This window comes from Anabrus simplex, chromosome 1, assembly GCF_040414725.1.
Source record: "Anabrus simplex isolate iqAnaSimp1 chromosome 1, ASM4041472v1, whole genome shotgun sequence".
NCBI classification, from domain to species: Eukaryota; Metazoa; Arthropoda; class Insecta; order Orthoptera; family Tettigoniidae; genus Anabrus; species Anabrus simplex.
Genome location: NC_090265.1, coordinates 689,810,324 through 689,824,299, shown reverse-complemented (window position 1 = coordinate 689,824,299; position 13,976 = coordinate 689,810,324). Strand labels below are relative to the sequence as shown.

Below are 13,976 nucleotides of genomic sequence, written 5' to 3'. Positions count from 1 at the left end.
TATGCTCCATATAGGAGGCAGTGACTGAACCTTGAATGATGCTACATTGTATGCTTCATATAGGAGGCAGTGACTGAATCGTGAATGATGCTACATTGTATGCTCCATATAGGAGGTAGTGACTGAACCTTGAATGATGCTACATTGTATGCTCCATATAGGAGGTAGTGACTGAACCTTGAATGATGCTATATTGTATGCTCCATATAGGAGGCAGTGACTGAATCATAAAAGATGCTACATTGTATGCTCCATATAGGAGGCAGTGACTGAATCGTGAATGATGCTACATTGTATGTTCCATATAGGAAGCAGTGACTGAACCTTGAATGATGCTACATTGTATGCTCCATATAGGAGGCAGTGACTGAACCTTGAATGATGCTACATTGTATGCTCCATATAGGAAGCAGTGACTGAACCTTGAATGATGCTACAATGTATGCTCCATATAGGAGGCAGTGACTGAACCTTGAATGATGCTACATTATATGCTCCATATAGAAGGCAGTGACCAAACCTTGAATGATGCTACATTGTATGCTCCATATAGAAGGCAGTGACCAAACCTTGAATGATGCTACATTGTATGCTCCATATAGGAGGCAGTGACAGAACCTTGAATGATATTACATTGTATGCTCCATATAGGAGGCAGTGAGAGTGATACCAAATTATAGGCTCGATATAGGAGACAGTGACTGAATTTTGAATGATACCACCTTATAGACTGTTGGTTGTAGGAGTCTATGGCTGCACCTTCAATGAAACTACATTATAGACTATAACAGGCTGTGGCTCAGCAGGGGCCAGTCCAAATGGAGCTGGGAGGGGTGGAAGCAGATTTTTACAATGCTACTGAAAGCATGTGGGCTATAGGCCTTCTCTTACCAATGTATATTATCACAAAACCTCAGCCATTGTGTGTAGGTTCAATACTACCTGTTGTCTTTTAGACAAACTTGTAGCCTTACCAGTCTGATGGCTGACAGCCACAGTTATTGTGACTGCACCTTGAGTGATACCACATTGTAAATTCTAGGGGGGGAAGTTAAGAGATCATATCTAATTATATCTCGTCTACCACCCTCAGTTTTAAATTTACTACTTTCTTAGTGACTATGTACCATAATTGCTTTGTTACAGAGCATGACTACTCTAACCTGTGTCAGCTGTGTGAAGATCCTGCCAAATGTGACTACCCAGACAAATACTCTGGTTACGATGGTGCTCTTCGCTGTCTGTCTGACAATGGAGGTCAAATAGCATGGACAAAGACCTACTTTGTAAAGAAACACTTTGGAGTAAGTATTTGGCAGTTCCTACCTGTAGCATTTAATTTCCTCAAATCTCCATCAGCTTTAAAGAAAAGAAACATTATATTCTTTTCATCATATTGTATTATACATGCTCATTTTTAAATGTTCTGTTTGAGTGGTGTTAGTGAATTGGAGTAAATAAATTACCTTTGTTATCTCCTGAATTTAAAAATGACATTGGTCCAATATAGTTCAGGTCATAACATTTCCACAGAAGAAAACATGGTTCAGATAGACAGTATTTATTCCTAACTTGTAACCTATATAGACTTAGAGAAGGAGTTCTATAGAGTGAGGTGGGATAAACTCATGAAAATATTTAAAAAGCTCAGATCTGAATGGGAGAGATAAGACTGATTAAGGAATTGTATTACAAGTAAACAGCAAAACTGAAAATAGGAGAAGAATTAACAGAAGAAATAGGAATAGGGAGAAGAGTTAGATTAGGCTGCTGTTTATCAACTCTGTTTAACTTTTACTTGGAGGAAATCATTTGCAAAAGTCTGTATGGAAAGAGAGGAGTCAACACTACTACTAAAACATTTTCATTCCTCCCCTGAAGGGGGAGGCGAGCCTCTTAGAAGGTGATGCTATCTCTCAGGCCAGAAGATTTGTTACAGTGAAGGAGATGCTCAGAGAAGGTGAGGGGGTTGGTGACCGTGGCCTATACTAGAAACTGTCCCAGCATTCGCCTTAGTGCAGGAGAATGGAAAACCATGGAAAACCACTCTCAGGATAGCCGACGGTTGGGGCCAGCCATGAGGTCCAGCCCTGTCCAGTCTCCCAAATGCAGAGGTGCAGAGCCACAGTACAGCTGTGACCATCTCGCCTCTGCTCGATTGGCCGGTCGGAGTGCAGAGCTGTTGGAGCACGGACCAGCTGTGGCCACTTGTGGACTGAGACACACTCTGCATCCACTGACGGGAGTCAACATTTGAGGCAAGACAATTCAATGCATCTTGTTTGCAGATGATATGGTGGTAATAACTGAAAACGCTAAGGCCCTCCACAAAATGCTTTGAGAAATAAAGAAGTGCAAAGAGTATGGAATGAGTACCATATAAATAAAAAAAATAACCAAATTCACGATACTTGGAAGTGAAGGCATAAAAGCTATAATCAAGAAACTGTAAAGGGAAAAACTATTGAGCAGGTGGATAATTTTAAATACCTTAGAAGTATTATAACTGAAGACCTCCACTCTGTCATAGATATAAAACCCAAATTGCCATAGCTAAAAAGGAAAAGAAGAAAAGCTGTTTTGTGGCTGGCAATTATGACTGTCGATCTGATTGTCACTGACAAGATCACTACACAAACTTTTTTGGAGTGTTTTAAAGTGTTTTTATGTGTTTTTATGTGTGTTTATGTGTGGATTCAGGTGTTTAATTTTTTTATGTACCAATGATTGTGATGGCTGATGATGACCAAAAAGGTGGAAACTAGTACCAAAATTAATTTTAAAATGAGGATATAACTGATACTAAGATATAGTTGTATTCAGATGTGTTTGTATTGAATAGGTGGACCATTTAAACCAAACCATATGCAATTCTTGTCAATATGGATCAAAAATGAAACTTATATGATTCTCGCCATACTTGTGTCTTTGCTGCCGGGTTTTGTTTTCATGAATCTGTTCTTTAAGTCTTTTTTTTTTTCAAAATTTGGGCCTGGGCCCACCTCCTGAAACCACCAATGGTTTTCCTTTTTACAAGCTGTTATATTTTTGTTTATGTCTGATCCTATATCATATTAAAATATTTTTACTTTTATGCAATTTAAGAAAGACTATTTTTCATCCATAGATTCCTATTGGTTCTGAGCCACCTTACACTGTTACCAACAACACTGGTTATAATCTTTTCGACTATGCCTATCTGTGTCCTGATGGCAGCAAGAAACCTATCACAGAGAGGCCATGTCGCTGGGCTGCACGACCCTGGCAGGGATTCCTTGCCAATGCTGATCTATCCAGGTAAACGGTGCTGCATCTAAACTTGAATGTGGTTGTTTTTATTATAATAATTATTGTTATTATTTTATGAGGGAATATGGAAAATCTTCAATAAGATGCTTGTGAGGGTCTTCATTTTACAAGTATGTAGGACTCTTACCCACTAAAAATCAAACACCCTTCTCCCACAATGTGTGTCTCCAACCCAGAACCCCTCTTGCATTACTTCAGGATGGTGTTGTGCATGAAGCTTCTTCTTCTTTATCCTCCCTCTCCTCCCCCTCCTCCTCCTTCATTTCTCCTCTATTGTAGCTCATAGGCATCTAGATCTCTCTTCTTTTGATGAAATATACTTTCCACATACACTGCTACTTGATCCCAAGATTCCTGATTTTTCAGCATAACATGTACAATGTTATCTGGTGTCAGATCTCCCTGCTTAGCGTCCAACATCTTTGTTGTGATAACGAATTGTTACATACCAAAATGTATGGAATACATCATCAATGTCACCACAGTAAATACACATTTGGCTACTCACTTGCCCTATTCTTTGAAGGAAACTTCAAAAGTATCCATGTCTTGTCAAGAATTGTGTAAAGTAATAATTTACTTAGCCATGTTTTCTGTCGACCCATTCAAGCAAGGATGGTACCAGCTGTTTGATCCATTTCTCTTGTAAATCATCTTCCTATCTCTGTTACCACTGCTCCATTCTGTGACTAAGAGCTAGCTTATTTGCCCGTTTCTTTCCCGGCTCTCCTTGAGTACACCAAATCTGTTGTTCTAAAGCTAATAAATCAATAGGAGCTACTGCAGGTTTGGACACCATACGATATGCACATGCAGTTCATAAAGACATTCTCTGCTGCACTGCCACCATTCTTTTACAATACTTTTCAAACTTCAAAGATTCAGTCCAAATTTCAGAGCCATATAAAAGAACAGATTGGACACAGTCAACATAAGATTTTGGACATTTAATATTACATTTAATATTACATTTAATATTACTCATCCATCTACTCAGCGTAGTCATTAATTTCGCTGCCTTATCTGTTACCTAGTCCCAGAAAGTGAGCTTGGTATCAAGCGTTATACCTAAGTACTTTATAGTCCTAGATGTTTCAATTACTATCTGCCCAATTTGCATAGGCACTTCCTTGTTAGAAGAACTACTTTTGTTTTATGATCTCCTAATTCTAATTTGTGATTGTTTTATCCACTGCATCACCTGGTTCAGTTTAAGGTGAGTTATCTCCAAATTACGGGCTACTGTCAGAGCAACCACATCAGCATAGCCCACAAGTCTCGCATCATTTGGCATCTTCAGCCATAATAATCCATCGTACATAATGTTCCAAAGATTTGGACCAAGAATAGACCCTTGCGCTACACCAGCTATGAGTCGTTTTATTCTCTGACCATCATCCGTATCATATACTAAAGTGCGATCTTTGAAATAGTCTCTCAATATGTAGGTAAGATACTCTGGCAAGTTAAAAGTTTCTTGGAGTGCTTCCACCATATCACTCCATCTTGCCGATCTTTTACATCTAAGGTCACAAGAAGCGTTACTTTTCTAGAATAATGATTGCCTGATTGTGCTCTTTCTGCTATATTATTATGTTTTCTTTCAGTTCCTCCAATGTGTGAGGATTTGTTCAATACACTTTTTCTTGCAGTTTACCCCATAAATAAAAATCACACACTGTTAGATCTGGAGAACGAGGAGGAAATAGATCACCACTGATTACTTTGTCTGCAAACACTTCCGAGATTGTAAGATGATCGGCAGGGGCTGAATCTTGTTGAAACCACCCACGTCATTTTCCTTCTTCCGTTAACTGATGGAAGAACAGTGTCAAAATATCATCTTGGTACCTCTCTACATTTACTGTCGTCTTGAAAAAAAAAATCATTCGTCTTGCACTAACATAACACCAAACACCAATCTTCCTGTCATAATGAGGGACTTCATAAACACCATTCGAATTTTCTCCACACCAATAGGAAAAGTTATACTGTTCACATGACCATCAAGATGAAACCAGAACTTTTACATACGAAAATACGGTGTTGCAATGATAACTGTCTCACCATGTTAACAGCTGAGATTCAGACTGGCAACTGATGATTGTGTGGTTGAACACATGCAGGCTGCTTGCAAGGTCAAGAACTATGCGTGTGCCTCCCATACTGCAGCGCACATCTCGGAGAGTAAAAACACTGCTTCGTTTATATGCAACACTCTGTATTTATGACTTCGATTGACACGTGTTTGTTCCTTTCCAATACTTTGTCCTTGTCTCCTTTCCCATTGCCCTCTGGTTCAGCGTTAACATGTCATCGTGTTTATCTTAATCCTGTTCCTTTTTATGGCTCAGTTTTATATATGAGTACGTGTTTTCCTGAGTATTGCCATTTTTGTTGCAGTGACATTAATGAGTTGAATGATCTGCGCTCACAGATCACAGAAGTCTCTAAGCAAGGCGAAGACAAGTGGCTTGAGGATGTGCTTATGCAGCTGAAACAAAAGGAAACTCTAGTCGACTATCCTAATCCTCCCCTTGCACCACTTGATTATCTCAATAAGGGTGAGTACTGTACTTTAATCTTAGAAATGCGAGACAGTGATATATTGTTGTTTGGTGCTTTTACCTGCCAGCAATGACTTACCATAGTTTGAACAGTGCACCTTACTATCTGAATTTAGGATGATTATGAATGGCAGATGTCAATATCTTATGTTCTGTTTCCATAAAGTAAAGAACACAGTCTGTAATATTTCACTACACGGCTCATTTATTAATTTATTTAAGCACATTAGATTTCTGAATTTCATGTGTTTCTCTGGTCATGCAATGATTGGCAGTTATGTAACGGTAGTTACGTACTGAAGTACCAAACAGATACTTTTCAAATTTTCTGTCTTTATTTACTTGGATGGTTGCATTTCAGAGGGATTAGCACATTTTTATTTTTATTTCTTCTTCTTTATGATGACGTCTGCTAGGGATCATGTGTCAATTTCAATACATTCTTCCTTGTTTCCTCTCCCGTTCTTTCCAGTATTCCTTCAACATTCTACTATGCTTTATTCTTCTCTTCTCAGACCACTTTGGACTAGGTTTCCCTCTTCATTCTGCCTTGGAATCCTTCCATTCTTAAAACTTTCTTTTTAAAAATTTCTCTTCCTATAGTTTACTCTTCTCTTATTTTACTTCTTTCTAAATCTTTCTTGACTTCTTGTATCTAGCTTGTTGTTGACTTTTCTACCCAAAGGTACTTAAGAATATTTGTTTTGCCAATCTGTTATCATCCATTCTATAGATATGTCTAAAAAATAGTAATATCTTTTTTTAATTTTTCTGTTATATTTTCTTTCTTCTGGTATATTTCCTTTTTACTTCTTATTTTTCATTGTTCTGTTGTTTTCATTGGTCCCAATATTTTTTTCATGATTCTTCTTTCTAGTACTTTCAGTGTATCTAAACTATAGTTCAAAACAAGACATTTACTTGCGAAAAGAAAATCTGATTTTACCGCAGTATTGTAGTGCTTTATTTGAAGACTTTTAGATAAGCATTTCTTGATGTGAAAATTCTTACTGATGCCATGTGCTCTTTCCATCTTGTGTTATCTTTCTTCTTCAGCATATTTTTCTAAACCATTTTCTTGAATTATTTCTCTCAGGTAATTAAATTTCTTTACTTTTTCTACTCAACCAATAGTATTGTCAAAAATTTTGGAGCATTTCTTATGTTTGTAATAAGTTAGGTTTTTCTACGGAGATTCACAAACCTCTTTTGTTCAATGTTCAGAAAATACTTTTTAAATATATATTTTGAAACTTAAAGGTATTGTAATCATTGTTTGCAGTAAATACGTACTATCCTCAACATTCTCTGCAAGTTTAAAGTCAAAATATTCAGAACTGTGAATTATGTGGCGCTTTAAATAGGGACTTGCAAAATGCTACTTATAAGCCTGGTGTTCTTGGCACATTCACAGCATGAGAGTATGGCACTAAGAGGGTTAAGTATGTTTCCCTTAGAAACTTTAACTTCAAATACATCTTCCCGTTCAAATAACCAAAGGTATTAATTATATAGCCGGCCCCGCAGTATAGGGGTAGCCTCTTACCCACAGGCCCCAGGTTTGATTCCCGGCCAGGTCAGGGATTTTTCCCTGAATCTGAGGGCTGGTTTGAGGTCCGCTCAGCCTACATGATTACAATTGAGGAGGTATCTGACGGTGAGATGGCGGCCCCAGTCTCAAACGCCAAGAATAACAGCCGAGAGGATCCGTCGTGCTCAACACACAACAACTTGTAATCTCTAGGCCTTCGGGATGAGCAGCGGTCAGTTGGTAGGCCATGGCCATTCGGGGCTGTTGTGCCATGGGATTTGGTTTTTATTAATTACATAATCAGATCAATCTGAATCTAATATCCAAGAAGAAATGAACTAAGAAGCAAGCTTTAGGCCTTCGGGCCGAGCAGCGGTCGCTTGGTAGACCATGGCCCTTCAGGGCTGTTGCACCATGGGGTTTGTTTTTGTTAATTACATAATCAGATTAATGTGAATTTAATATCCAAGAAGAAATGAACTAAGAAGCAAGCTTTGAGGTGCAGGAGTAGTTTCACTATCTCTTAATGGAGATTTCAGTTTCAATTCTCACTCATCTGAATATTTTAATTATGGCCTCGGTTTACATCAAGGGCACCTAGGGCAAAGTAAATTTTGATATGCCCCAGTGCAGTGCTGTAAATAAGATATGTATTTTCTGTGCCTCAGCCAACTACACAGACGTGATTGAGCGTGGATCTGGACCTGGATACAAGAAGGTACGCATTTGTACAACGTCTAAGGAAGAGATGGATAAGTGTCGTAACTTACACCGTGCTGCCTTCTCAAGAGATATCAGGCCGGAGTTCGACTGTGTCCAGCAGTCAGACCTCCATGCTTGCTTGCGTGCTATAAAGGAGGATGGTGCAGACATCATCAGCCTAGATGCTGGAGAACTACACATTGCTCAAACGTGAGTAATGATAATTATTTATCAATTAGTTGTAAGCCTGTCTATGATAGGAAATGAATAAAGTTAAGTAATTTTATACCTTAGTTTGAAATGAAAACTTAAAAGTAGTATAAACATCTAGAACAGAGATGCTCATGCTAGGGATTTCGTCCTGTGGGCACACAGTATTGTAGGTGGGTGGGCGGATGATGAGCATATGTTATTCAGCACCAGTGATGTGGTTATATCACAGGCTGTGATGATCAGTGCCAGGCAAAGGCCAGCTAGTGAGACTCGATCTCTGTGGCAATACCCAAGTTCGAAATGGTGTCAGAAACGAACAAAAAAAGAAACAGGGACCTAACGTTAGGGCCTACATTGCAGGCGGGCCCGGGACTTTAAGGGGCCCCACAGACTCCGCGCAAAAAGTAAAGAAAATTAAAATATCCTAGTCTAACGAATGATAGAATAGAGAAAAGCCGATTAAGATGGTTTGGGCACATAAAGCTAATGAGTGATGAAAGAATGCCAAAAAAAGGTGATGGAAATGCAAATGCAAGGAAGGAGAGGCCGCTGATGATGATGATTGAGATGGAAGGACATAATCCAACACAGTATTAGAGAAAGAAATCTGGAATGGGGCACAGTGTTGGAGGAGGAGTGGTGGAAAGACCGAAGAAAGTAGAGAGGAACCATATTAGCCCCTATCCGGCTACAGCTGGACAATGATTATGATGATGATGATGATGATGATGATGATGATGATGATGATGATGATGAGTTAGACCTACTGTGATTATATTTATATTAAGTTACTGGAGGGTAGATTATTAAAATCAATCAAAGGCATTTATGTTGACAATTGGGCTGCAGTGAGAATTGATGGTAGAATGAGTTCTTGGTTCAGGGTACTTACAGGGGTTAGACAAGGCTATAATCTTTCACCTTTGTTGTTCGTAGTTTACATGGATCATCTGCTGAAAGGTATAAAGTGGCAGGGAGGGATTCAGTTAGGTGGAAATATAGTAAGCAGTCTGGTGTATGCTGATAACTTGGTCTTAATGGTAGATTGTGCCGAAAGCCTGCAGTCTAATATCTTGCAACTTGAAAATAAGTGCAATGAGGATGGTATGAAAATTAGCCTTTCGAAGACTAAATTGATGTCAGTACGTAAGAAACTCAACAGAATTGAATGTCAGATTAGTGATACAAAGCTGGAACAGGTGAATAATTTAAAGTACTGTATTTAGGATGTGTGTTCTCCTGAGATGGTAATATAGTAAGTGAGATTGAATCAAGTTGCAGTAAAGCTAATGCAGTGAGCTTGCAGTTGCGATCAACAGTATTCTGCAAGAAGGAAGTCAGCTCCCAAACAAAACTATCTTTACATCAGTCAGTTTCCAGACCAACTTTGCTTTACGGCAGCGACAGCTGGGTGGACTCAGGATATCTTATTCATAAGTTAGAAGTAACAGACATGAAAGTAGTGAGAATGATTGTTGGTACAAACACGTGGGAACAATGGCAGGAGGGTACTGAGAATGAGGAGATAAAGGCCAAGTTAGGAATTAACTCGATGGATGAAGCTGTACGCATAAACCGGCTTGGTTGGTCAGGTCATGTGATGCGAATGGAGGAGGATAGGTTACCTAGGAGAATAATGGACTCTGTTATGGAGGGTAAGAGAAGTAGAGGGAGACCAAGATGACAGTGGTTAGACTCGGTATCTAACAATTTAAAGATAAGATGTATGGAACTAAACGAGGCCACAGAACTAGAGAAATAGAGTATTGTAGCAGCGATTAGTAAATTCACAGAGGCTTGCAGACTGAACACTGAAAGGCATAACAGTCTATAATGAAGATGTATGTTATAATTTTTACGTCCCACTAACTACATTTTTAATGATTTTTGGAGATGCAGAGGTGCTGGAATTTTGTCCTGCAGGAGTTCTTTTATGTGCCAATAAATCTACCGACACGAGGCTGACGTGTTTGAGCACTGGACTGAGCCAGGATCGAACCGGCCAAGTTGGGGTATTGTATTGTCTGAGCCTGAAAATATATATATATTTTCTTTTTTTTGCTTTACGTCGCACTGACAGAGATAGGTCTTACGGTGATGATGGGACAAGAAAGGCCTAGGAATGGGAAGGAAGTGGCTGTGGCCTTAATTAAGGTACCTGGTGCCTTGTGTGAAAATGGTGTGAAAATGGTGTGAAAATGGGAAACCACGGAAAATCATCTTCAGGGCTGCCAACAGTGGGATTCAAACCCACTATCTCCCAGATGCGATCTCACAGCTCATTTTAATTGCTAAAAGTCATTTAACTAAAATAAAAATAATGGGAAAAAGATCATTTTGAAAATTGCAAGATATCATGTTCATTCTCACCTAGAGATGATTGCCACTTAATGCCTCTATACAAAAAAAAAACACACACAAAATGAAGTAATATATTCCTTTTCCTTGTAAACTTTTGTATTATTCAAAGACCAAGTGAAAAAAGTCAGTGATTTCTTTAAGACTAAAGTACAGCTGAATCTGCCCTAACAGACACCTTTATTCAGTGGACACCTCCTTCTACAGACATTTTTCCATGGAACTGATTGTATTTTACATAACATACATGTTCAAAAAGCCCATTTAAGCAGATCTCTTAATCTATTAACTTCATTTTCCGTATTGATGATTCCACTGATCACAAGTATAAAGAATGGAACTGTCCACCTTATCAATACTATTATTTATTATAAGGTACTTAAAATAGTTTTACATTGCAGTACTGGTTTTGACCCTATGTGTAGGTCATCTTCAGCTGCTGAAGAACCTTACTCATTGAAAATAACATATAATATTAAAACATTACTTATTCAAATTGTAAATGACTTATTCTAAATTACATTGATGCATTGTAGTATTAAAATATGCTTGGAAGAGAAGTTTTAAAAGTCTAAAATGTTCACCAGTTCGTCGTAATGTTGCTGATCTTGATGCTCATTCACTTATTCATTCATTTGATTAGAGTGTTATAATGTTGATACTCTTATTTTAAGTTTAAAACTTCTTAATACACAGTTAAAAGGTACTGTGTTTTGTAAAACTTGTATCAGTAGGAAGTTTAGTAATAAATTGGACTGTGTCAAATTATTTACTTGCTGTCTTGGCCTGTCATTTGTGTGACTGTTGGGAGTGCACCATGCATGGTCCAACAGATCGCAGTTATGAAGAAGGGAACATTCTCACTTTAGTTAATGGGACATCAAACCGAGACAACTTGACCCTGAGCAAACCACAAGAAGAATTTAAATTTATTTGCTCAAACCATGCGACTCACACCTGTCTCATTGTAGAAGCACATCAAGACATATGAAACTGGTACTGCAATGTAAAAATATTTTAAGTACCTTATAATAAATAATAGTATTGATTAGGTGGAATGTTCTATTCTTTTTACTTGTGATTATCGTCATTAATCTCGTCCACTTGTCTTAAGCAGACACTTTACGTGTCCCAGGACACTTTCTTTATACAAGGCTGTGTCATTCTTACTCTTAATATCATTTTGCAAACTTACAGGAATTCCTTTTGAATGTTTGTATTACTTTGAGTCCAAGGAAAAGAGAGATGAAACATACATAGGAATGCTGAAGTAGCCATGAAGTTAATTGTTCTCTACAGGGTTCTTTCCAAACCTTTCGTTAGGGTCACCTTGTGTTCTAATTACATAGTGTATATTTGGAGAATTCTAGTTGGCTGGGAATACTGCCACTGACTCTTTACTCCCAAGTTACCAAGAAATTTTCCAACCTGGAGATTCTCATGTGCTGACTGTTGAGGCAGAAATACCTTAGCATTTCAGTCATATAGTAAACATGTAAAAAAAAAAAGTGCTAACTTTGTACGCTCAGCTGAATGATTACTTCCCGAAGCCGTAATGAATGTAAAGGTTGTGAAATCACTTGCAATATCTCCCAGGCAAATATTCAGTTAGAAATTATTTAGAATAATAAAAATAAAGATGTATGCTTAAATTTAGTGTGGATGTTCTTTGCCGTTAAAATGTTTGATTAATTTTAACAACCTTATTTTAGCGGACACCTCGCGTAACGGACGTTTTTTTAAGGAACTGATGGTGTCCGCAGAAGAGAGGTTCAACTGTAACTGTAATTTTACTGATTTCTTTTTGTAAAAGTAATCTGTAATCGTAATTGAGTAAAATATTTATCAAGTAACTGCAGTCGAGCCCAATTATGTTTTCCTTGTACCCTTCTTATCACTGCAGAATTACACCTAAAAATGAAACAACTTAATTAAAAGCAGAATGCTATCTTTTGCTTCTGAACGAACATTATCAGATTCTATCAAATCACACTCAAAAATATTTAGAAATGTATAATTATACATTTGTTTGAATTCTGTCTATGCTAGACAGGAGAGAAGTGAGGACATCTTGAACCCTTAAGTGCTCGCATCACAGAGAAATACATAAACACGTGCATCGGGTCTTTTTGACCCGCAGTTGCAAATGGAAAAGTATTGGTGTAATATGAGGGAAATTATTAATTCTTATGCATAATATGAAGTCCCAATCCTTGGCTGAATGATTGCCGTGATGGCCTTCAGTTCAAAGGGCTCTGGGTTTGATTCTTGGCCAGACCAAGGACATTAACTTCATATGGTTGATTCTTCTCAGTCGGGGACTGAATATTTGTGTCGTTCTTCATACACACACTACACACCACTCTATGGACTAGTACAGAATGATATATATTATCATCTCGTATAGTCTCGGAGGAGCCTGCACAGGTATTTTGAGTTGACACCTATAGACGACCTGCCACTTGTGAGAGTGGGGCAATACAAGCAATAAAATCTAATGTTGAAGGGGGCACAAACGCCCAGTCTTGAGTTGGAGAAACTAACCAATGAAGGTCAAAATTTCCGACCCAAACAAGAATCGAACACAGGAACTCTTCTTGGACTAAAGATGAGCATGATAACCAGTTACTGTAAACCATGGAGCATCACCATAACATAACATTTACATATAAAATAAGAAATTTGTTTAGCCGCTTACTAATTTTCTAGTCATTTCTACATGTATCTTCTTCCAAAACGCACACACTCGCGTTGTGTCAAATCTCATAACCATAGCAGATGCACAAGAAATTATTGTCAGCAATGACCTATACTGTACTATGACAAATAACTAAACAGCAGATGAAAGTAGATAGTGCTAGCAATAATTTATATTACTATTGCATCCATCTCTTGGCACAGGCCAGAGTAAAGTGTAGCTTCCACCGAAGTCCCAGTCAAAATCCATGGCTGTGACAATATGGAAGCTGCTGGGGTATGAGTAATGACATTCAGAGCATGACTAGTGCATCTGAGTGTTATGAAAGGTGCTGCTTATAGGGTCAGTTGTGCTGCAATAGTACTTTCTGACCCAGTGAGGAAAGCAATGGCAAACTACCTCACTCCTCATCTTGCCTAGTATACCTCATTTTGGTGCTGCCATTGGTGTTTGGGGTTTCCTCATAACCGCATAACCTTTGGTGGTGCTATTTGAGGATCTAACCAGCCTCTGGGCTGATGACCTAACAGACACATATCAAAGAAAATTGATTAAAAAAAATTCACTCAGGTCTCTGTGACCTTACACGAGTAATTAA

General features: G+C 38.2%; 1 protein-coding gene across 1 annotated transcript in view; it reads left to right on the top strand.

Moving 5' to 3' along the window:
* LOC136857343 (transferrin) overlaps positions 1-13,976 on the top strand; it is a 95,614-nt gene that overhangs the window by 58,220 nt on the left and 23,418 nt on the right. The window contains exons 6-9 of the mRNA XM_067135951.2: positions 1,147-1,304; positions 3,128-3,297; positions 5,713-5,873; positions 8,076-8,319. Coding sequence (XP_066992052.2) covers positions 1,147-1,304; positions 3,128-3,297; positions 5,713-5,873; positions 8,076-8,319 — 733 coding nt within the window. The remainder of the gene's footprint in view (positions 1-1,146; positions 1,305-3,127; positions 3,298-5,712; positions 5,874-8,075; positions 8,320-13,976) is intronic.